General features: G+C 41.1%; 2 protein-coding genes across 2 annotated transcripts in view; one reads left to right on the top strand and one right to left on the bottom strand.

Moving 5' to 3' along the window:
- Positions 1–1,166, top strand: part of ZDHHC17 (zinc finger DHHC-type containing 17) — a 58,460-nt gene extending 57,294 nt beyond the window's left edge. The window contains exon 17 of the mRNA XM_018572904.1: positions 245–1,166. Coding sequence (XP_018428406.1) covers positions 245–383 — 139 coding nt within the window. The 3' untranslated portion in view covers positions 384–1,166. The remainder of the gene's footprint in view (positions 1–244) is intronic.
- An 11,043-nt stretch (positions 1,167–12,209) lies between these two features.
- Positions 12,210–23,193, bottom strand: part of CSRP2 (cysteine and glycine rich protein 2) — a 31,564-nt gene continuing 20,580 nt past the window's right edge. The window contains exons 3-6 of the mRNA XM_018572723.1: positions 22,575–22,743; positions 14,480–14,609; positions 13,984–14,077; positions 12,210–12,630 (exon numbers count right to left, since the gene is read on the bottom strand). Coding sequence (XP_018428225.1) covers positions 12,554–12,630; positions 13,984–14,077; positions 14,480–14,609; positions 22,575–22,743 — 470 coding nt within the window. The 3' untranslated portion in view covers positions 12,210–12,553. The remainder of the gene's footprint in view (positions 12,631–13,983; positions 14,078–14,479; positions 14,610–22,574; positions 22,744–23,193) is intronic.

The raw sequence follows: 23,193 nt of genomic DNA, 5'->3' as shown, positions 1-23,193 counted from the left end.
TATGTTGGGTGAAGATTCCTTCTACTTATAGGTAACTTGTATTCTGACCAGTGGGTTGCTTTTTCCTAAGTGTATGTCAGTAATTATAATACCGTACAATACAACAGTTTATAGATAAATGTGGTTAACTTTTTTCAATGTGTTAAAAATTGGTAGACAAGATGCCAAATGAGATAGTATTTTGTATACTACAGCAGCTCTTTACAGTGTTTAGTTTCTAATTCTGTGCACTTTTATGTTGCAGCCATGGATGTATCAGAAATATCATAGACTTCTTTGAGTTCAGATGCTGTGGCCTCTTCCGCCCTGTTGCTGTGGACTGGACAAGGCAGTACACAATAGAGTATGACCAAACATCAGGCTCAGGTTACCAGCTGGTGTAGTTTCCACATATGCGCTACATTGCCCCATCTGGTTGGTGCCTGAAAATGTCTACTTGTCTCTCGCGAAAACTTGCCCCTTGAACTATAGCATGCTGTTTGTAGGGCTATTGAATCTTACAGTACCTTCTCTGTCAGCATTTTATCAACCACAGTGACCATGGACAGGACCTTCTGCCCACACTGACGTAGAGGAAGAAGATATTTGGGAGAGGATTTTAAGGAATCCTTTGGATTATTTTGAACAATCGTGAATCAGAGATTATAATTAATTTTTATTATGATTATTTATTTTGCACCGTTCACAACAAAGCATGGCATTGCTCTCTCAACAAGTCAGTCGTCTTCTGCTTGAACAAAACCCATTGCCATTTTTATTTTTAAATACGCCCAGCAGAGTAATGCTTTGTAGTACACCATCATAATCCCCCAATGTGGCCTGGCTTGAGCTAAGAGTCTGTGGCATTATTATTCCTGTAATGTAATCTCCCACAGTTGTGCTCTGTTATTGTGTCGTTGATAATGTGAATTTTGATGCCAGGCTGAAGAATCGTGAATTTCCATTGGCCTTTCAGCCTGTTGGGTTAAGTTGGTGAGACGGGCACATGAGGATAATAACAACTGAATGTATGTTTCCTACATTTTATGACAGCTGTTCCTACCATCTGTTTCTGCATTGTGGAAATCCAACGTAAAATGTCCTTTTCTGCAGTAAAGCAGATCTCCGCAGATGCATGCAAGTAGTGTTCTATAGGATCGTGAAGAAGCTCTCCATAATGAACCCCCCCAGAAAAAAAAAAAAAATCAATGTTTTTTGAGATCAGAACTTGCACAGAATTAGTGTGATGCCTGGATACTCCTCCCCATTGTGCACTGGAGGAACAGCGCTGGACACTAATATAAAGTCAAGGAAACAGTTGTTTTTTTTTTGTTTTTAATGTTGTTCCTTTTGTAAGATGGTAAAAAAGATTGAACATTTGTTAAGGCACAAACATTTCATAATACTTTGTAATGGTGACACCTTAAAGTAGTCTGTGCACACCCAAATTCTATTAACGGACTAGCTGCAAAGTTCCCACAACGCAGTTCACTTGATCAGCTGCTCTTTGGGTACAGAATGGTTAAAAAAAATATATAAACTAGAATTACTTGGAGTCTCCACAGTCTGCTGTGAACCAGATTTACACTGGCTATATTTTATACAAAAACCGGAAAGTCAAGTTTTGTTGAGAAACAATATTCCCTGCAGGTCAACTTTACACACACTAAAGAATTTCCAAACCTTTATTGCATGACTTTACCTTTGCTTGTCCTGTAGATATTGAGGTAAGCTGTGTCAGTTCTTAGTTGGAGGGTCTGCTTCTAGAATCACCAGTACCACGGCTCTAATAAGAGAAAGTGTGTCACTCCCCCCTCCCCATGACATTCCGTTAGATAGATGGTGCTCTTTGCAATTATCTTACCAAAGATGAAATTTACTGCAAGACATTGTAGAGGAGGCCTTTCATTTTTAGGCTCTGCAGGATTCTGGGAAGAGCAATCATTCATACAAATTAAGGAGTAAAGATCTTTAATGCTGCCTACAAATCTTGTATTCTTGCCATGGTTACAAAGAAGAGAATGCTGGATCTTTAAGTAGGGTATACACGGGTAGTTTTTCAAACGGACGTTCGTATGGAAAAAATCATGTTGGAGCCTTCCATAATGGCATCAGAAACGTCCCCATTGTCGTTCGAAATTTCTTTTAATTGTCATGGTTTTTTTAACATTCTATTTTGGAATGAATGGAGTTTCCCGAATGCAAGCCACATTCACTGTTAGAAATGCATTCGATTGAGACACATTTTGCAACATGATCCTTTGAAAATTTTCGGGAACATTGTCTTTTTCATCTGTTGATTTCACCACACTAATTGATAGATATTCGAAGAAATGTTCCCAAAACTACTTCTTTTGTATGGAATTCTAACCGTGTATACCCTACTTTGGTGGGGAGGCCAGTGCGTGTGTATGTGTAAATATACATATATAGTGTGTGTGTGTGTGTGTGTGTGTGTGTGGTTTTATTTTATTTGATCTAAACTGGAATTTCATTTTTCCTTTTGATATTTAGTAAAACAACGTTAACAATTGTTTTATAGTAACAAAAACAACAAAAAAACAGCAACATTTACACATGCAAGACATTTTTGGAGTATTGGAATTTAGGATTCTGAAGATAAAGGTATTTGGGGGAAATTTTGTACCCATAAATAAACCATATCCAGTCGCTCTAATTAAAAGATGCATCTGACCTGCTTCAAGCAGGATTTGTATTCCTATATATTTGTAAGGGAATGCAAAATCCGTCTAATGCAAACAAAGACCTGTCAACACAAGCCCTAAAATGGCTGATGACGCATATGTGTCGCAGTTTTATTATTATTATACAGGATTTATATAGCGCCAGCAGTTTGCGCAGCGATTTAGTTGCTTTATGGTTGGCACTTCTGCCTTGCAGCATTGGAGCCCTCAATTTTAATCCCGGGCCAGGACACTATCTGCATGGAGTTGACATGTTCAACCTGTGCTTGCTTGGGCATCCTCTGGGTATTCCAGTTTCCTCTCACACGCCATAGATGTGTTGATAGGTTAATTGGCTCTAATTTAAATTGGCCATATTATGTGTGTAAGATGGGGGACCTTAGATAGCAAACTGCTTGGGGGCAACAACTGATGTGAATGTATACTATGTACAGTGCATAACTTGATGGTGCCATATAAATACTTGTAGTAGTAATACTCTCAGACATGGCAGTCCACTGTGGCACCCTGGTGAAGATAAGGTTATATAGGTCTTGATTACTTTTTCAGCATTCTAAGTGCTAGTGGTTTTCCAGCTTTCTGGACAATGTCAGCATAGCTGGTCCAATATTAAAGGGAACTTTGAAACCAGTGGTTAAGTTTTACTGATCCTGTCATTATCATGGTCTGGCATCATTTACTTACCAGCTGCAGCAGTTGTGGTGTAATTTTTTGTTTCCCTCCCTTCTCCTTTTGTAAGTTGCTTTAGAAATTCTACTAATCCTTCTTTGCTGTAGCTACATTTAAATAGATGTTACGGTAAATCTGTAGTGGATCGTTAAAATTCAAAGCAAAAGGCTATTTGTACATGTGTGCTGAATGAGAGACAATCAGTCCATGCTTTGCAGCATGGATAGAGAAATATCTGCTACCGACCATTGTATTTAGGCAGCTGTAGCACCCCTGGTGGCCTAAATGACCAAACAGTCACTGCGTCTGATAGGTTGTCAAGCCGGGTGGTACCAAGAGGGTCATTCATGATGCAAATTTTAGTCTATTCAGCGGGAATCGGCTTAAATTTCAGCTGTGTATGGCTAGCTTAAGGATAGTAATGAATAGAAAGAACCAAAGGTGCCTCACCATATCTTCTGTGTTAGTGTGTTATTAGACTAAAGTAGGGTATGCATGGGTGTGTATGTGCACACGCGTTCATACGAAAAATCCCGCCAGAACATTCCATAATACCATCAGAGGCTTGGCGATTGCTGTTGTTTTTGATTTTGGAATGAATGGAGTTTCCAGAATGAAAACCACATTCACTGTTGGAAAATGTTACTTGATTGAAGGAAATTCTAACGTGCTCCTTCAAATTGTTTTGTCAGAGAGTTGATGAGGTACCAATAATGAGGGTAGGGATGAATAGAAAGCATCATACTTCCAGTATTATGAGGCGCTGTAGATCAAGAAAATCAACGTTAAATTGGAGCTCATGATCTGCATACTTTATTTGTTCCAGGTCAGTGAAAAGCACTGAAGCAACAAGATCAAAATGACAGAAATGATGAGAACACCAGTTCTCTGGCTAAGTACAGGTTTCTTTAATAGCCTGATTACATTTGATATTTTGTTGAAAAGGCATAGGCTAAAGGAGCAGAGGAACTGGCATTAGCCATAAAGGGGCTATCTTGGACATTTGGGGCTTTTAGACAAAATTCGAGATTGCAACCAAGAAATGGTGATGCAGTGCAACTGATAACAAGCACCAGGTTAGCTCCAGTATTGATTGTAAGAACATCAAAAGGCTATTTACCAAAGTGAAGCCTAGACAAGCTAGAGTTAAAAAAATACAGCAGGCAAATAATATTGCCATTAAAAATGATTATGCCTCATTTATTTAAGTGCAGCCTTCAATAGAAAATGAACAGGCCATCTCCTTCATCGGTCTCCCTCATCACGACTGTAGCTACCTTTTCTAGAAGGCTGTGCTTGAATGTATTAGGATTAGTGCTTTTCAAAGCCTAATTTTAGTTTGTGATGAAACATACTAGATGTCTTACATTTTCTATATATTACATCGTGCTTCAGCATTGTCCCCACAGTCCGATCCTCCGCATCATGTGGAAGATAAGGCCTGTGGTCCTCTGTGTACAGTTGTATGTATAGTGATAACGGCAGGACAAAGGTAGGATTTCATCACTAGAAGTAATTTCTGCTGTTCAGTAATGAAGTGGTGACTAAGCAGGATTTTCTTTAGCCACGATGGGGCTACCATATTACAAGGGGAGGGGACATTGAAACTGATGCCCATAGCCACCAGTCAGGTTTTATCTTTCTATCACTAGCTAAATATAACATAAAATCTGGTTTCTCTAGATGGCTGCTTTTCTTTGGATTTCCTTTTGGCTACGTTTTTACACACCAGCCCCACGTGTAGGGGCTGATGTGCATTGTATGCTATTTTAATACAAATTGTATTTCTAGGGACAGTGATTAAGGAAGATGGTGATTAGTTTTTAACACTTGTGGAATAATTGTGGGTTATCATGCTGTGTGTGCGTGTGTGTGTACTATAATATGCAAGGTCATGTTGCCTTTTCTGTTATTTAAAAATGACAAACTACAAAAAATAGATTGTGATAATGTAAACTCGTGATGCGGTCACCAATGCCTTTTCTTTGGATAACGGTCTTCAGGTTCTATCGCACTTTTCTAAGCAAACGTAGAGCTGTTTGAATCCCAATGGCGGGAGGGTAGATAAAATGTATACCGTATAACAGATCACATAACTTTTGTTTTTGTCTTCATGTACTGCCTTCATTTACACTGTGGAGTTAGCATGCATACGTACCCATAGACATTAGATGACCATCTACTTATTTTTGTAGTTTTCAGCTGGATAGGGTGACAATCTAATGTCTTATGATGCTCAACATCTCTGTATAAATGTTCTTGTGGGGCAAGTTGGAGAACCTTGTCTGATCACTGCATATGGTCCCTCTCTCTCTCCCTAAACTGTAACACTTGGGCTACTATACTATGGTGCTCCTGTTTAGCATGCAAGCTGTCCTAAAAGCCATTAAAGATGGATTCTGGAATTTACGAATGTCTATGGCCAACTTTCTTATATTTGTTTTCCTCCTAAATTGGTAATTCCCAGTTTATAGATGATACCCACCACTATCAGGGTAAAATGTGTAATAAAGCTGACAGTAGACATTAGATGGCTGCTAGGCGGGCATCCAAATTCCAGTTGGCAACCTAGAATTCTTGCAGCAAATGACTACATAGGCACACATGGTCCTAAGCAGCAAACGTGCATGTTATGCTGTCAGCAGACACCCCTGATCTTGGGGTTATCTCCGTACAATAGTATTTTATTGGATGGAAAAATCCAACTTGGCTGATAGCACCCCACCTCTAGATCTGTTGGTCAAGGTTCTCTGCTGAGAGGAAACTGTGAACATCCTGATTTTTCTTCTGTCTGCGGTGTTCTAGATAGCAGGTTGACTCACTGTACCAACCGATTTAAAGAACTCCAGGAATTTTTTTTTCCTTAACCCTTGCAGTGGGGCTACCCCCACACTGCATAGGTTAAGTGATTTTTTTTGTGTCTAGGTGCTAAAATAACAAAGATATACTGACCAGAACCTCTGGTCCAGCCAGCTGTCACAGCACTCCTTTCAGCCTGTCTCCCCCTCCACTGCATCATTGGACTCAGCATCCTCATGTCTATACACTGTGTATAGAATAGAATGATTTACTGGACCTGCAGAGAGAGAGACACTGGAAGGACTGGTCTAAGAGAAAGCAGGCTTGGAGCTTTGAGTGAGTGTGTGTGTATATATATATATATATATATATAACCTAGTCACAAACAAGCAGTTAACCTTTGCAGTGCTGGGGTAGACCCACTGCAAGGGTTAGTAAAAAAAAAATAATAATCCTGGAGTTCTTCAAGGATACATCAACATACAATTCCTGGTGACCCGTGTAAGTTTTGGGATGCTTGTTGAGTTTGCTATATCTTCAGTGCCAGCACTTGCTAGGCTCAGCATGTTAATGGTCCACTCTGTAAACTGCAGTGTTTGGAATTTTGCAGCTATACATTATTCAGGGATATTTGATCCCTGTAACAACCCAAATTTCTTGGATGTTTCAGAAGCTACTTATCTGCTGCACATGCACCATGAATATAGTGGTGATGAACCATCCATCGGAAGCCCATGAGATATTTATAGATTGGGAGAGGGTGTCCAGAAAGTCACCAGTGTGTAAGACTTTGGTTTCAGTCACACCTTTCTGCACTATGCTTTTATTTGTAGTCCTGTTTTTTTTTTTTTGTCTAAATTGATGTATATATTTTTTTAAACATGTCGAGTTTTTTTGCACATAAACACCACCTTACTTTTAGTTAATGGGTTATCTATTCTGGAACTGCAGACCAGCCTAGACTGTATAACAATATGCACTGATGATCTGTGGTTACACTGATTAGACTGCCTGGACTCGAGCAGTACTTCACCCACAAAAGCAAGATTGGAAAAAAGGCCAGTGGTATCTGTGGGGAATAAAAAAAAATCATATCTGGAAATTTTAAAAAAACACACAAAAAAATGTTGTATAGTGAAACCTAATTTAGGTAACTGCGTGTCCTTGTTTATTCCTCTTAATGCTTTTTTTTGGCGAGTCCACAACAATACTGCAATACATTTTTTTTTTTTGCTATTGAATTGTATGTATATTTCATTTTGTATTTATTTAACTGTGCCAAGTATTATTTTACTACTGTCTGTCTTGATGTACTACATTGTGAGCACCAGAAATTGTACATTTCATAATTTAGCTCTCCTTACATAAGTTAATTTCATCATTTTTGTAAGTTATTAATCAAATAAATATTGACAATTCTGTTTTAGTGTTTGTTTATAGATTGACAGATTTTCTACACCAAGGGGTCTGTTTTTATAAGAACAATTGCATAGCTGTTCGACCAGTGAAGCTGCATGTACATTTGTTTTGTGTATGGAGCAATACTGAATATTTTAAAGGCATTTTCTCGTTTGTTCGTAGCAATTGTTTAGGCTCAAAATATAGCAAGAATTTTGCAGCGCACATCACCTGTGACGATTGCTCAGTTACACCACCTCAACAAAAGCAACTTAAAATAACACAAAAGCAAGTAGTCAGGAGTGATCACTTCTCAGCACTTATTTCACTACATCATTTCCTCTCATAAAACAGTGTAAAGCTGGCTATACACTGCTTGAACGTTGGCCGAGTCCTGTTAACTTGTTGTAATCCGATCAATCGGCACACTTCCATTCAACAAAAAGCTATTAATCAACGTTTGTCAAAGAAGCCGGTTCAATAATGTTTGGCTAAACAGCAACTGACCTCAATCAGTTGGTCACTGTTAGTGACATTAAACCCTCAGATTTTTAACATAAAACAATACTGTAATGTGTGCCTTACTGTAATCCATGGTTTCCCTTCTCTTTGCTGCTCTTCCTTTTAAATTCTCATGCTGGACAGAACTTCCCTTTTCAGCTCAGGGCCTCTTCCTGTAGTGCTGGCTCAGATTACAAGCCTATACAAACGGATACACAGACACCGTGTATCCATTCCTGAGACAAGGCAGTCTGCTGCAAAACAGAAGTTCTGCCCAGCATAAGAGATACAGATTTAAAAGGAAGAGCAGCAAAGAGAAGGGAAACAACCATGGATTACAGTAAGGCACACATTACAGTATTGGTTTATGTTAAAAAATCTGAGGGTTTAATGTCACTAAGTTATTCCGACAACTGTGGATGCTGTCTGTCAGAATACAATAGCTGGCAGTGGAGATTCCTCTATCCGGACTGTTAAGCATTTGTGGGGGGAATACATTTCTCCCCTCACAAAACCCCACGGGTCTAAACGGAAAAAGAAAAAAAAAAAAAATACTCCCAGTGTATAGCCAACCTATATCAGCCAGTGAAGGCGTGACCGAGGTATACAGTTGGTGGTGGAGGACGGAACAATTGGCATACACTGCAAACGGTACGTCACATACTTTATTCTCTGCACCACAGTTCATCAGTCTGGCTGTGTACTGACTGTACATGAGGTCTCTGTCCTTGGAGGAGAGAGATACCTGCAGAACATTACATATGAACTGGAATGGGACCTTGGTCAAAATTATATGACATGAAAAGACAATGGATCAGGACCCTGGCCTATGTTATATAAACTGATTCAGTTCATAAAACATAGACCAGGGTCTCACTCTACATTCAATGTAAAGCGGGACCCTGGCCTACAAGTGCAGTTTGAAGTTCTAGAAAACCGTAGGGTGTAAATCGGTAATATGCTTATATTTCTTATTTGGCCATTACATTGCATGTCATCTTGTGGTTTTGCTCTTAGTGTGACAAACTTGCTTTGGAGTGGTAGATCAGTAGACTTGGGTAATGTTACATTGTTTTTATTGGAGGAAAGGAAAATACAGAGAAGTGATCACTGCTGAATAGTTGCTTTTTGTGTTGCATGTTATTTTAAGCTTGTGTTGAAACTGAGTGAACCTCTGAGGGGGCGTGCATTGTGAGCATAAATAGCTAAGAACAAACAAGAGGCAATACCGTATGAACATTTGATTTTGCTCCAGCCTCACACCAGCTGGTTAAATCACACAGAATGAATGTGCATGCAGTGTCACTAGACTTGCACATTTTTTTTATAGTTCGAACATGTTATTTTTTTTGCATTCAGGCTGCACATGTTTTTAAAGTTTTAATTTTTTTTTTTTTTTATTTAGACATTTCATGTTCCATTTCTTTCATAGTAGGGGTATTTCTTAAGTCCTTCTGTTACCGGGTAGGTATTGTGGTCATGGGGGTTTGGACCCAAAGGAGAGCTTTAAACACAGATCTTAATAGGAATGCAGTCTTGGGAGCAGCTAGTAAATCGCATCACAAGTGCTACTAAAGTTTCTCCAAAGCTGCTAAAAGCTTGCTGTACACAATGCTTTAGTACAAGTTGAGGTCCTTCTGTCCACACTCCTTACATGGTCAGTTTTTTTTGTAATTCATTCACACAGCAAGTTTCCATTCCAGTAAACTGATTGACTGGCTTATTGCCTTGTACATGAATTATAAAGCCAGTCAAACTGCCTTCTGAAAAAAAACTTTACAACCAAAATTGGAATTTGATGCGGCCACATCCTCCTTGTAAAATTTGGACCTGACAAACCAAGTGGCTGCCTTACAAACCTGCCAAATTGAGGTCTGATGGTGCAAAGTTCAGGATGCACCTACCCCACAACAGAGTGTGCTGCAACTGGAAATGGTGGTTCTTTGTGCTTGATGATATATTCTTTGATAACGGTTTGCCAGATCCAGCATGGTTCTGTACAAACCTCAGATAGGACATTCATTCATGAAATGCAGTGGCAGACAGGTACCCCTCTAATCCTGACCACATCCAAGGATTGTAATGACACTTTCTCAAGCTGGCCAAAAATCCATACAGGCAGAAAAGTTCAACGGATTCTACGCTCAACTGTGGTGGGGGAATCTCCCACTGGGCCAAACTTCAGTATCTGTATTTAATAACTGAACAGCCAGTGGGGCCAACTAGCAAGATACTGAAGCCTGGCCCAGTGGGAGATTCCTCCTTCTACACAGTGTAGCGTAGATGGAGGAATCTGTTGCACTTTGTCCATCTGACCATAGAAAATCTGCAGATAATCTATAGGTGTATGGCCAGCTTTAGGGTGGACTGGTTTGGGACACAGCTATGGAAGCACAATGTTCTTGTTCAGGTGAAAAGCCTAACTCCTAGATACTAGGCTAGTAAACTAGTTGTCCCCAGCTGTGCAGAGTGTTCTGGCCACACACCTGGGCAGTCTTGTTTCTTTTAGTGCACCTAGTGTTGTACTCCTGTAGGATGCATAAACCCAGTCCGTGATTACCTAAAGCACAGAATTGTTCTCCAATGAATGAAACAGTTTGTGGCTTGACAAACTGATACGTTAAAGGCACAGACCTGAAACAAATATGCAGATCAGGATATCTGACTCTCGAATATGCATGCTTGTTCCAGGTAAGAGACTCCGCAAAATGTTGTAGTCAAATATGCTGCAAGCCCCTTCCTTCTCAGATCTTTTAGTACCTTAAAGGCCTGTTCACACGATGTCCGTTTTCTGTGCTGACCTGATCCGTAGGCTCCTGCACTAAAAATGCATCCCAATGTATCCCCATGTGTTTTATGGGCTACAGTTCTCACGTGCGCAGTCCGTTCAGGTTACGACAGAAAAATACTGCATGTCACATTTTGTATGGTCAAAAACGCACTGCAGCTAAAAAAAAAAAAAACAACATTTAAAAAAAAAACTGGAACGCATCAAAAAAATGTGGCAAAAACACAGTTCCGCACCTGAAACTCATGTGAACAGGCCCTTGGGATCCATTGGTTAAAAATTCTTTCCCCTTGAGAAACTGCAGAAGGAAAAAAAACAGTTTGAGGCAATACAAATTCTTTACATCCTTTAGATAATTAAGGGTATATTTGTTAACCCATGGATCCCAGATGCGACGAGCAACTGTATGCCAACAGTGAGCTGCTTCACTTGCTGTCTGAAAATATTTTTGTTCACACACACACGCAGTATATTAATGTTTTTAGAGTTAGGGCTTGTTCACACCGTGTCAGGACCAGGTATGGAGCAAATATGTGAACGCAGTGCATTTGTTGCTTTTTTTTTTTTTAAATATTTTTTTTTAAATGGGCTTTCATGTGCAGTCCAGTGTGTTTGCATGCTTTTTGATGCATGTCTATGCATTCCAGACCAGAGAAAATGAGACCAGCAGTATTTTTTTTTTGTCTGGACCGGAACAAACTGCGCTGGTGTGAACAGAGCACAGAAATACCATAGGAATACATTGGGATGCTTTTTTGGTCCAGGAAAAAAAAAAACTGTTCTGGTCTGGACATTGTGTGGGCAAGCCCTTTACAGTCTCCAAGTCAGCTTTCTATTGGCTGTATTTCTTTCAGTATAGGTTCCTGTTCCTTCTCTCCCATTATATAATGAACATTGTAATGAAAACAGCAATGCTACACAATGTTTGGGAGGTCAATCAACCAGAGCATGATGGTGATGACACACAATGCATGATGGTGATGACACACAATGGAGGTCAGTACTCCACGAGATTGAATAATTTAGTATTTCCCTCAGACAGAACAGCTTAAGTATTTCATGGACAGTGTAGGATTTTACAAAGTGGAATTAGAGTGGGTGTGCATTCATGCTTTTTATATGGAGGTGCAAATGTACATTGAGTTTCAGATTAAGATGGACAGGGCTATTAGGTCCAACAGCTGGAAATATAATAATTTCCAACACCTGAAGCCATTTGTGCCACCAATGCTTGTACATGTCCTTCAACTGGCATGGTCACCACACAGCTAGATTCCACATGGTCACAGCAATTCAAGCTTCCATAGAGGGGCAAAAAACCCACCACACATTCTTCCAGTATACATCTGACAATTTAGTACAATATTGAAGTTACAACTATGTTTTATTGTGCTGAGCCTTTCAATTCCAGAACATATAATCCAACCTCATTTGGTCTGCAATATACAGTTATTTAATAGAAAACAAGTTCTCTGTAAGTATAGATCTGGTTCTATTTGAAAGAAAATACAAGACAGTTACTATAAGTCAGATATTCCTCCGGTCAGAAAATGTTACAATAAAAACATACAAAGAACATTAATCCAACTCCATTCTACAGAGTAGACATCACACGGACTTCACAGTGATTAGTATTGGCTTAAGACTATCACTCGGCTTAGTAACAGAGGTGTCGTCAAATATTCTAGCATCATCAGTCTTTGCCTTTTCCTCCTCACTGTGCATGTACAAGGGCACCAGCTCCCTGGCCATAGCCAAACCCTTTAGGTCCAAAATTCTTAGCGTAGCAAGCTAGCAGAAAAAAAAAAAAAAAAAAAAAACCATTTCTATGAATAAATATTTCATTCAAATAATTCACACTTCTAGCCAAAATAATACAGCACTCGTTACAGGTTTTATATTTGTCCCACCATTCACTCCAGGACCATTCAGTACTGCATTGTCGGGTAGGATTATGCTCAATAGAATCACAGATGGTTTGAACAGACTTGGAGGTAGCAGGTGAAACAGCAGTAAATTAATTTAAATATACTTCGCAAAAAAATGTTAACAAAATAAATGTAGAAGAAAAAAAAAGGAAGGCAGACTCAATTGGTCTCTTTCCACCATCACTCTTCTACAATAACCTCTAACAACCAATCAAATCCCAGTTGATGAATGAAATGCTATGAGGCAGTAGTGTTCTTGTTTTAAGCAAGACAGATAAATAGGTTCTCAGACTATTTTGTAGTATAGTCTTGGGATGCTATAGGTAATGCTGACCATATCGGCTTTAATAAATCAGTGACTTTCACAAATTGTGCGGATCTCGACATCGATGTCGGGATCGGCTGCGGCGTCTCAGTATACTGTGAGCTGTAGCTCGCGGTATACTGAGCTTAGGGTAACGGGAGGACGCTAGTTTGTGTCCTCCCGTTACTCTAAGGAGAGCTATGGGGAAAAGCCCTAACCCCATAGTTCTCCTTTAAGATAAAGACGACCAATGTCAAGATGCAGAGGGTTTGGTCTCTGCTGAGCTTAGTACAGTTACTTGTGTAATTAGCTTTAAAATGTACAAGTTGTCTATATTAAAGGATTTAGTAATTATAAAAAGAAAAAAAAAAAATTGTATTCTGATAGTCAAACAATAAACAATCTTTTTTTTTAAATTTGATGAATTTCTTTACTATGCTTGGTGCGTGTTGTGTATATTTCACATCTTTCCAAGGAAGTTACTTTTCTTTTTCTATTTCTGGTTTTCCTCTGTCTGGAAATCTCCTGCTGTGTTTTAATAGCTTCATGTTGTAACTACAACGGGAAGCTACTTTTCAGGAAGCTGAAGTGTAAAAGCACAAGATTTATTACATTTACCTTAAACTGGAATAGATTTTATACACTGCATTGTATTACTTTAATGTCCCAAAAGACATAAATGTACCTTGACAAGATCTCCTTCACTAGAACATGTATTTATTGTCTTCATATAAATACATTACAGCTACTATATTCTCTGGAAAGACATTTCCTGATATTGGCCCTGGCCTGTCTTTACCTTGTTATTTTCCAATTTCCTGTATTTTCCAGCCGCCTTGCTTTCTATTTAAAGGCCACATTCCATCAAGGAAACATTCTGGGATACACCAGCCAGTAGTCGGAGTTCCTTACCTTTGCAGTATATTTCCCCATCTTTTTCGGTCAGAGTGGTGGATTCCAGACTCTTGCCACACTTGGCACATCTGAAGCAATTCTTGTGCCATGGCTGCAGAAAAAGAGACCATTAATACATTCCGTCTTGAACCAAGTGCAAAAAATATGCAGCACTGCAAATTATGCGAAAATCAACCAGGAGACTTCCATGCTTTGAACCAATATTCCAAAATATTCCTTGGATATAGATATATATCCAAGGAATATTTTGGAATATTGGTTCAAAGGATTTAAAAGTCTCCTGGTTGACTTTGCATAATTTGTATACATTGAATTTTTTTTTTGGTATTGTGTGCCGAGGATATCTCCCGTTTGAGGCATAATTTGATATAGCACTACAGATTTTTGCTAAGGCATTGTAAATACTATACAAACCTACATTGTAATCTCTTTAACAACATTCATTTTACAAGCGGAGCATACAGTCATCAGAAACTCTGCAGTTTAATCTCACCTTCCCAGCTCCCATTATTTTCTCAGCAGCATAGACTGATTCACCACATCTCGGACACTTTTCAGCTCCTCCAAACTTCTGAGCAAACTTTGACGGGTTTGAACTGGTACTTGGACGTGTTTGTTGTGCTCTGTAATGGAACAAGAAGGCTGCTTTGTTTTTGCAGATACATTTTGGAGAAACAAATGCCACAATATGGGTAATTTTTCATTACCAACCCATAATTTACAACTGTCAGCAGATTGACATTTTCATCATATACAAGGCACAGTTCAAGCCTAAATATTTTTTATTTAGTGAATTAAATCCTGCTAGTTGCAATTGTCACCTTTCCAGCAAATGCAGCTTTATGAAAAAGGTATGCACACAAAGCTGCAAATGCACCCCTAACTTTCTAGTATAGACCTATTGGATAGAGGAGAGTTTAAAAGTAGTGATGTCCCGATAACGATACTAGTATAGGCATCAGGGCCAATACCAGGCATTTTCACAAGTACTTTTACTCATGAAAATGCCCTGATTCTTAAAGGCCAATACCGGCCCATTAAACAACAGCAGTCATCCGAGTTCCCGTGCTTGTGGGGACCTTGGCAGCCTACTGTGGACATGCAGATAGCTGTCCATGGCAGTGCCTGTCCAGTTCTTTATCTCCTCCTCCTTCCGCTGCAGGCACAGCCATAGACAGCCCTGGGGGCAGAACTACTGGTGGTGAAGCTGGAGCGGCAGCCCCAGGGCTAGAAGCTGGGTGTTCCTGCCACCCACTGACAGGGGAGGCCTGGGCCAGGAGATGAATGGAGGTTGGGGGGACCCAGCAGCGGAGATGGTCGGTCGGATGGCCGACGGAGACAGTCTGCCGGTGGAGGAGGCCAGGGACCAGCATTGTCGGTCTGCATGTGGAGGAGGCCCGGGTCCCAGCATCGCTGGTGAGGTGGAGTGCCCGCAGAGCCACTGCAGATGTCCACATGTCGCCCGGGTGAGATCGACACGCAGCCTGGTGAGATGAATTCTGCTTTGGGGACATGTGTTCGGCTTTCGGGACATGTATTCTGCTGTGGGGACATGTGCTCTGCTTTGGGGACATATATTCAGTTCTGGCGACATCTGTATTTAGCCCTGGTGAGAAACTGCTCTAAAATCATCAATCTGTGTTGTTTTAGAAATTGTTTTACATGTCCCTTTAAGACAAAGTATTGGTAATTGGTAACAGCAAGTACCTGAGGGAAAGTACTTGTACTTGGTCTTTAAAAAGTGTTATCGGGACATCCCTAAAACCAATATACATCACCTAACAATGTATTCCTTAAAATTTTTGCCCAAGCACTTACAGTCATCATGTTTCCGAACAGCTACAACTCTCAGCTCCGCTTCCCTGAACTTCCTGTCCAGTATAACATCACAAGGAGCAGAGCGTCTCTAGCAGTTGCCCAACTACTAGCATGGAGAAGGGTTACCGGGGGAAGGAGGAGTGAGGAGCAGGGAAATGTCTTGCCTTGCTGTGTCTGTGTGTTTGTGGAGACACATACAGCTTACTAGCACACACAAGGGTGGCTCCATACGCACCTGCAAGGGAAAGGAGCCACCCTGAGGGCCTGTTCACATGAGTTTCAGGTCCTGATCAGGTGCGGATCAGCAGATGCGGTGCTATGTGTTTTGCCGTGTTTTTGATGCGTTCCAGTAAAAAAAAAAATATATATTTTTTTTTTGCTGGAGTGGGGCTGTCAGTATGTTAGCTACAGTGCACTGCATTTTTGACGCGTTTTTGATGCGTTTTGCGTTTTCGTACTGTTTCCTGACCGTACAAAATGTGACATGCAGTGGGGGGGGGGGGGGGGGGCCCAGCAGCGCAGATAGTTGGCTGGATGGCCGATGGAGACTGTCTGGAGGAGGCCAGGTCCCAGGATCGCTGGCGAGATGGAGTGCCCGCAGAGCCACTGCAAATGTACATGCCCCATGGGTAAGCGACACGCAGCCTTGAGAGGAATTCTGCTTTGAAAGACATGCATTTGCAGATCACGTTCCCCCAAGGCAGAATACAATTGTGCCTTAGGAGCATGTATTCTGCTGTGGGGACACGTGTATTTAGCCCTGGTGAGAAACTGCCCTAAAATCATCAGTCTGTGTTTTAGAAAAAAATGTTGCATGTCCCTTTATGAAAAAGTATCGGTAATTGTATTGGCAAGTACATGAGGGACAGTACTTGGTCCTAAAAAAGTGGTATCGGGACATCCCTATTTAAAACAAACGGCATAACACGGCCATTTCATAAGATTTTAGACAAGATACCAAATCAGTAACTCATGCTGCGCACAAATTAGAGACATTAGCCTAAAACACATTCCAGCCCCGAGGTTTATGCTTTATCGGTCAATAGTTATATTAACAACTCATTTATAGAACGGTCTTTAAACTGACCCTCTACAAGTAGATTTAAACATCCACAAATGGATGAAATTTCAGGGGCATGAAATGTATCTATCTCCCATGTTCCTGGTAATGACATCCAATCATCTCCTTTAGATGAATAAATAGGGTATACACAGGTAGATTTCCACATGAACGTTCGTATTAAAAATCCCATCAGAATATTCACTAATTACCATGAGAGATTTGGCAATTGTTGTTTGAATTGTTGGAATGAATGGAGTTTTCAGAATGAAAACTATTCACCATTAGAAAAATTCTCGCCCAAACCAAAAACTCTAACATGCTCCTTTCATTTTTTTTTTAAATCACTGCAGTCGAAATAGATAGATTTGAACGCATCAATTTGAAAGTTCAAACAAAGGTTCCAAAACAGATTGCGTTCAGTATTCCAACCCTGTATACCTAACTTATCAAGTTCAAGTGCCTACCAGACTGTTTATGAATTGAATGGATAGTGGAGTAGTGTAGGCACTGATTTGGCACCGACAACCAAATCGAATCAGGTAAGTGTCGGAAGGTACCTTGAAACTGTATGGGCACATCATCTGGTTAACCTTGAAAATGTCCCATTGACAGGAAGACAGAGGAAAAGGTTAGTGGACAAATGGGGGTTTTTCACAAAAGAGTGAAGAGTTTGTGAAGGCAGGAGAAGTGAACAATCTAGGACAACATAGCTGAACTGGAAAGTGAGCTGAATTGGAGAATTGTTCCCAATCAGATATGTTGTTGTAGATTGTTCACTTCTCCTGCCTTCTCCAAACTCTTCACCCTTTTGTGAATAACCCTGATTGAGTTTCTGTGTCTCAGATGACAAAACAGGCCACTGTTACACTCCAGTGCATGGGTATATAACCCAAAAGCAAACTGGGCAATCTAACACATCAATTCACCCCATTGATAAGAACTTAACCCTTTCGCTGCCAAGCCCTCCGGAACATTTTTCAAATCAGCTGGCCAAGCCATTTTTGAATTTTCTGCAATTTTTTCCTATCGATTTGATTTTCAACTGCTGCGTTGCTAGCGTTTGTAAAAGACCCCCCAAACCATATATTTTCTGAAAGCGCAGGCCCGGTAGAATAAAAAGATGGTGATACTAAATTTGTAGGCCCTGCGATAATTGCGCAAATGTTTCTCAAATTAATTTTAAACCGATAAAAATACACAATTCAATTGTTAAAACACACCAAAATCAGTATCCGTGCACAAAAAAAAATATTTTTTGACTAAATCTAAAAGATAAAACTGTATTGAGTTAATAAATAACAAATATTAGCAAATTTGTAATTGCGCCTTTTTGCGAAAAGGTAAAAAAATGAAGGTATGCAAAACTGTAAATAATCGACTTATGTAAAAAATTGTTTTGGTGTTTGTGTTGTGATAAAATGATACAGGTGTATATTTAATTGCAACACAAGGTATCACAACGCATGGCAATGAGTCACAAAGCTTTGCCATGCGCTGCCACAGTTAATTTAATGTTTTTTTTTAAAGAAAAAAAATAAATAAAAAAGATCATGCACTGCGATGCGTTCTAACAACGCACTGCAGCGCATGTGCATGGTGTGCACCACAATATGTGTGTGTTATGTGGGGGGAGGGAGGGGTTGTGCTTTTTTTTATTAGTTTGTTTTTTTTTACACATTTTTTATTTTTTTAAATAATTTTATTTTGTTTTACATTTTTTTTTTTTAATTTTTTTAACATTTTTTATTTATTTTTTAATAATTTTGTATTTATTTTTTTTACTGTTGGGGGGGCTACGGTGAAATCTCTGGGGTCTAAACAGACCCCTGACATTTCCCTTTTGAAATAGAAAAAGAAATTGAGGACACCAAATCCTCAATTTATTTTTCTGCAGCCTCAGCACTCAATGAATGGGAAGCACTCAGTACAGAGGCTTCCCATTCCATTCAGAAACTGCTGATAGTAAAATATTTACTATCAAGCAGTTTATGAATGGGGAGAAGCCTCCATAGGGAGTGCTACTCCCCATTCAGAAATTCATGAATGAACAGGCTGTGATGTAAATCACAGCCTGTTCATTCATAACTGAGGACACATAGTACTATGGGTGTTATTCACAAAGCTGCCGAAGGATCTAGCCATAGCTTCGGCTGATCCTTCGGCTAGCTTCGGCCCCAGGACCCCTTCGGTTGAGTAGAACTGAAGGGCTGCTGTACGGGCTATTCACTTGAGCCCGTACAGCTCCCGAAGTTGGCCGAGCGGCTCAGTCGAGCCGAAGGCATATGCTTCGGCTCAACTGAGCCGAGGTGAAAGCCGAAGCTGGAACGGCTGGCCGACAACCTGCTACTGACAGCTTGGCGGAGCCAGCCATCATCTCACGGTTGGCTCCGGCCACTTGCATGCAGAGACAGATCAGCGTCCCCTGGTTAGCAGCTAACCACGGACGCTGATGTGTCATTACACTGAGAACCCGGCGGAGCCGCTGTGATATCACGGCGGCTCCGCCAGGTTCTCAGTGTGCAATGACAGTTCAGCATCTCCTGGTTACCTAGTAACCAGGGGACGCTGGACTGCCATTACACACCGAGAACCTGGCGAAACCGCCATTATATCCCAGCGGCTCCGCCAGGTTCTCAGTGTGCAATGACAGTTCAGCATCTCCTGGTTACCTAGTAACCAGGCACCCTGGACTGTCATGAGAGCTTGTCGGAGCCGGCTTTGATATGACCGCCGGTTCCGACAAGCTCTCATTTTAATGACAACTGGTCCCGTGCAATAGAAAAAGTTTGGCGGAGCTAGCTGTCACTGCTAGCTCCGCCCAATCATTTTCTCATTTTTCTCTACTTTTTCTATTCTGCTCGGTACCACAGAGGTACCGAGCAGAATAGAATAACTGAGCCGAAGGGCGCTCTCCGGCATTCGGCTATTCACTCACTGCTGTTTGGGCCCTATGAGAATAGGCCGAACAGCAACGAGTAGCCTGCCGGAGGTTCGGCTAAGCCGATCCAGATGTTGGATTAGCTGAGTCAAACTCCTTCTGCACTTCGGCCGACCCAAACCCAGCCGCAGCAAGCCGTTGTACGGCTGATTTCAGTCGGTGTACGGCTGAAATCAGCTGTACAAGCCTGAAGTGAATAGCCGAACGGCGTTCGGCTCACTTCACTTCGTGTTGGTTATTCACACGGCTGCCTTCGGCAGCTTTGTGAATAACCCCCTATGTGTCCCCAGTTATTTACAAACACCGGAGTGATCACGCGATCACTCCGGTGTTTGTGCTGCACAGAGGATCGGTAAATATCAATGATACTTATCGATCCTCCGTACGGCCACGCACAGAGCCGCTGTCATCCGGAAACTGACATGATGACAGCGGCTCCGTTCTCCTCACCGCTCAGCCATCCTGAAACTTGTGGCTTCTCCCCGCCAGCCGACGCTTGCTGCTCCGCGCCCCACCCCCCAACCCTGGAGATTTTTTTTTATCCCCGTTGCCACAGCCCCTACAAGCGGGGGTCAGCAGCGGGGATCCATGGAGTCACAGATCCCTGCCTGGAGCGGCTCCAGGCAGGGATGAGAGGCTCCAGATGCCGCCAACTTTTCCCATTGATTTGATTTTCAACTGCTGCGTTACTAGCGTTTGTAAAAGACCCCCCAAACCATATATTTTCTGAAAGCGCAGGCCCGGTAGAATAAAAAGCTGGTGATACTAAATTTGTAGGCCCTGCGATAATTGCGCAAATGTTTCTCAAATTAATATTAAACCGATAAAAATACACAATTCAATTGATAAAACACACTAAAATCAGTATCAGCGCACAAAAAATAATAATTTTCTGACTAAATCTAAAAGATAAAACTGTATTGAGTTAATAAATAACAAATATTTGCAAATTTGAAATTGCGCCTTTTTGCGAAAAGGTAAAAAAATTACGGTACGCAAAACTGTAAATAAGCAACTTATGTTAAAAAAAAATGTCACGCTGTGTTGGTGTTTGTGTTGTGATAAAATGATACAGGCGTATATTTATTGCAACACAAAGATCACAACGCATGGCAATGCGTCACAAAGCTTTGCCATGCGCTGCCACAGTTAATTTAATTTTTTTTTAAAGAAAAAAATACATTAAAAAAATCATGCACTGCGATGCGTTCTAACAACGCACTGCAGCGCATGTGCATGGCGTACACCTCAATATGTGTATGTTATGTGGGGGGAGGGAGGGGTTGTGCTTTTTTTTATTATTTTTTTTGTACACATTTTTTTATTTTATTTTTTTTTTACATTTTTATTTTTTTTCTTTTTTATTTTTTTACATTTTCTATTTATTTTTTAATAATTTTTTATTTTTATTTTTTTACTGTTGGGGGGGCTGCGGCGAAATATCTGGGGTCTAAATAGACCCCTGACATTTCCCTTTTGAAATAGAAAAAGAAATTGAGGACATAAGTCCTCAATTTCTTTTTCTGCAGCCCCAGCACTCAATGAATGAGAAGCCTCAGTACAGAGGCTTCTCATTCATTCACAAACTAATGATAGTAAAAATATTTTACTATCATTAGTTTCTGAATGGGGAGGAGCCTCTGTAGTGAGTGCTAGTCCCCATTCATAAATTCTTGAATGAACAGGCTGTGATGTAGATCGCAGCCTGTTCATTCATAACTGGGGACACATAGTACTATGTGTCCCCAGTTATTTACAAACACCGGAGTGATCAGACGATCACTCCGGTGTTTGCTCTGCACAGAGGGATCGTTAAATATCATTGATATTTAACGATCCCCCGCTCGGCCACGCTACACAGAGCCGCTGTCATCCAAAAACTGACAGGATGACAGCGGCTCAGAACAGAAGACGCTCAGCCATCCTGAATTGCGGCCAGCCGCCGCTCGTTCCCGGGACCCCCCCGACCCCCCCGACGGTGATTTTTTAATGGATCCCCGCTGCCACAGACCCTACAAGCAGTGGGGATCCATGGAGTCCCTCATCCCTCCCTGGGATGGCTCCAGGGAGGGATGAGAGACTCCAGATGCCGGCGGCCGGCAGCGGCGGTGCCGGCGGGGGGCGCCCGGTATTTTTGAAAATAGCGGTCATCAGCGGCTTGTGAGCCACTGATGACAGCTATTAATTTAAAGGGGACAGTCTGCTGAACAGTTCTACTATAAGCTGATAACCATCAGCTTATAGTAGAGCTGTAAATGCCAGGTCCGTACGGCATACTGAGCTGGCCAGCTGGAAGCACTTTTGTAGCTCCGTATGCCGTACGTCCTTGGCAGCGAAAGGGTTAAACACTCCTAACACAGATTTAATCCCTCTCCCTACCCCCAGAAAACATAAAACCTTGAGTCAATGTATTTAGGTAATGAAATAAAACAAAAATAAAATGGCCCAAGTGATTTGGTCATTACAAACCTGATTTTTCTTGAACGCATTATACAATAGCATTTTGCCTGCAGTATTGTGTTCCTATGAGGTCATATGAATGTCCCCCATTATCATTTCCACATAATGTAATGATTGTTTTTTTATGGTTTGTATCTGCATAATGTTTTCTAGTTCTGGAATCAGTCCAGTTTGCTGCAGTGTAATGTTGGCTGAAATTCCTGGACACGTGAATACAGAGCTGTGTCACATTATACAATGGATAGCTGTGTCTGAGCAGGTCAGTGAATTCTTACTTGGGCAAGAATGAATATTAACTATTGAGCTTACTCTTCTGGTTTAATGCCCAGTCTTTCGCCTCTGTCCATGTTCAGGGTGCCTGCTCCTTGTCCGTAGCCATAGCCTTTGGGTCCATATTTTTTCCCATAGCAAGATCGGCAGTAAATCTCCTCATCATGAATAGCTACTGTTGTACTATCCAGGTTTTTTCTGCATACCACTAGAAACAAAAAAAAGTAAAATCAAATATTAAAATGTCAAAAGACAACAGTAAATTGACTCAGAAGTGTATATCAAACCCTTTTTGGGGTTTATTTGCCCTCTGAATGTTTCTGTAGACCATTGGAAGAATGGGAGAACTAAGTAGTTGCTATTCACAACAGATTTAAGAGTTGTTAAAACAGGGCTTGACAAATCCCAGGTCGTCATGGCCCCTGGGCTTTTGTCAGGCCGTTTAATGTCCCATGCCACCTCCAGCACCGCTCCTCCTGTTCTCCCCATTGGGAGACTACTGCATGCTGCAGTGTGTCCTCTTAACTCTTCTGCTCTCCGGGCCTGTGTCAGCAGAGGCAGCGGGGATCGGAGGGGAGACAGACAGCTGGAGCCAGTGCCCAATGGTAAGGTGAGACCGGCTGTCCGCCGCTGTGACTACATTCGCTGTGTGCGAACA

This window comes from Nanorana parkeri, unplaced genomic scaffold (assembly GCF_000935625.1).
Source record: "Nanorana parkeri isolate BGI_ZX_2015 unplaced genomic scaffold, ASM93562v1 scaffold45, whole genome shotgun sequence".
Lineage (NCBI taxonomy): Eukaryota > Metazoa > Chordata > Amphibia > Anura > Dicroglossidae > Nanorana > Nanorana parkeri.
Note: the sequence above shows the minus strand (reverse complement) of the source record. Positions and strands in the feature narration are given on the sequence as shown.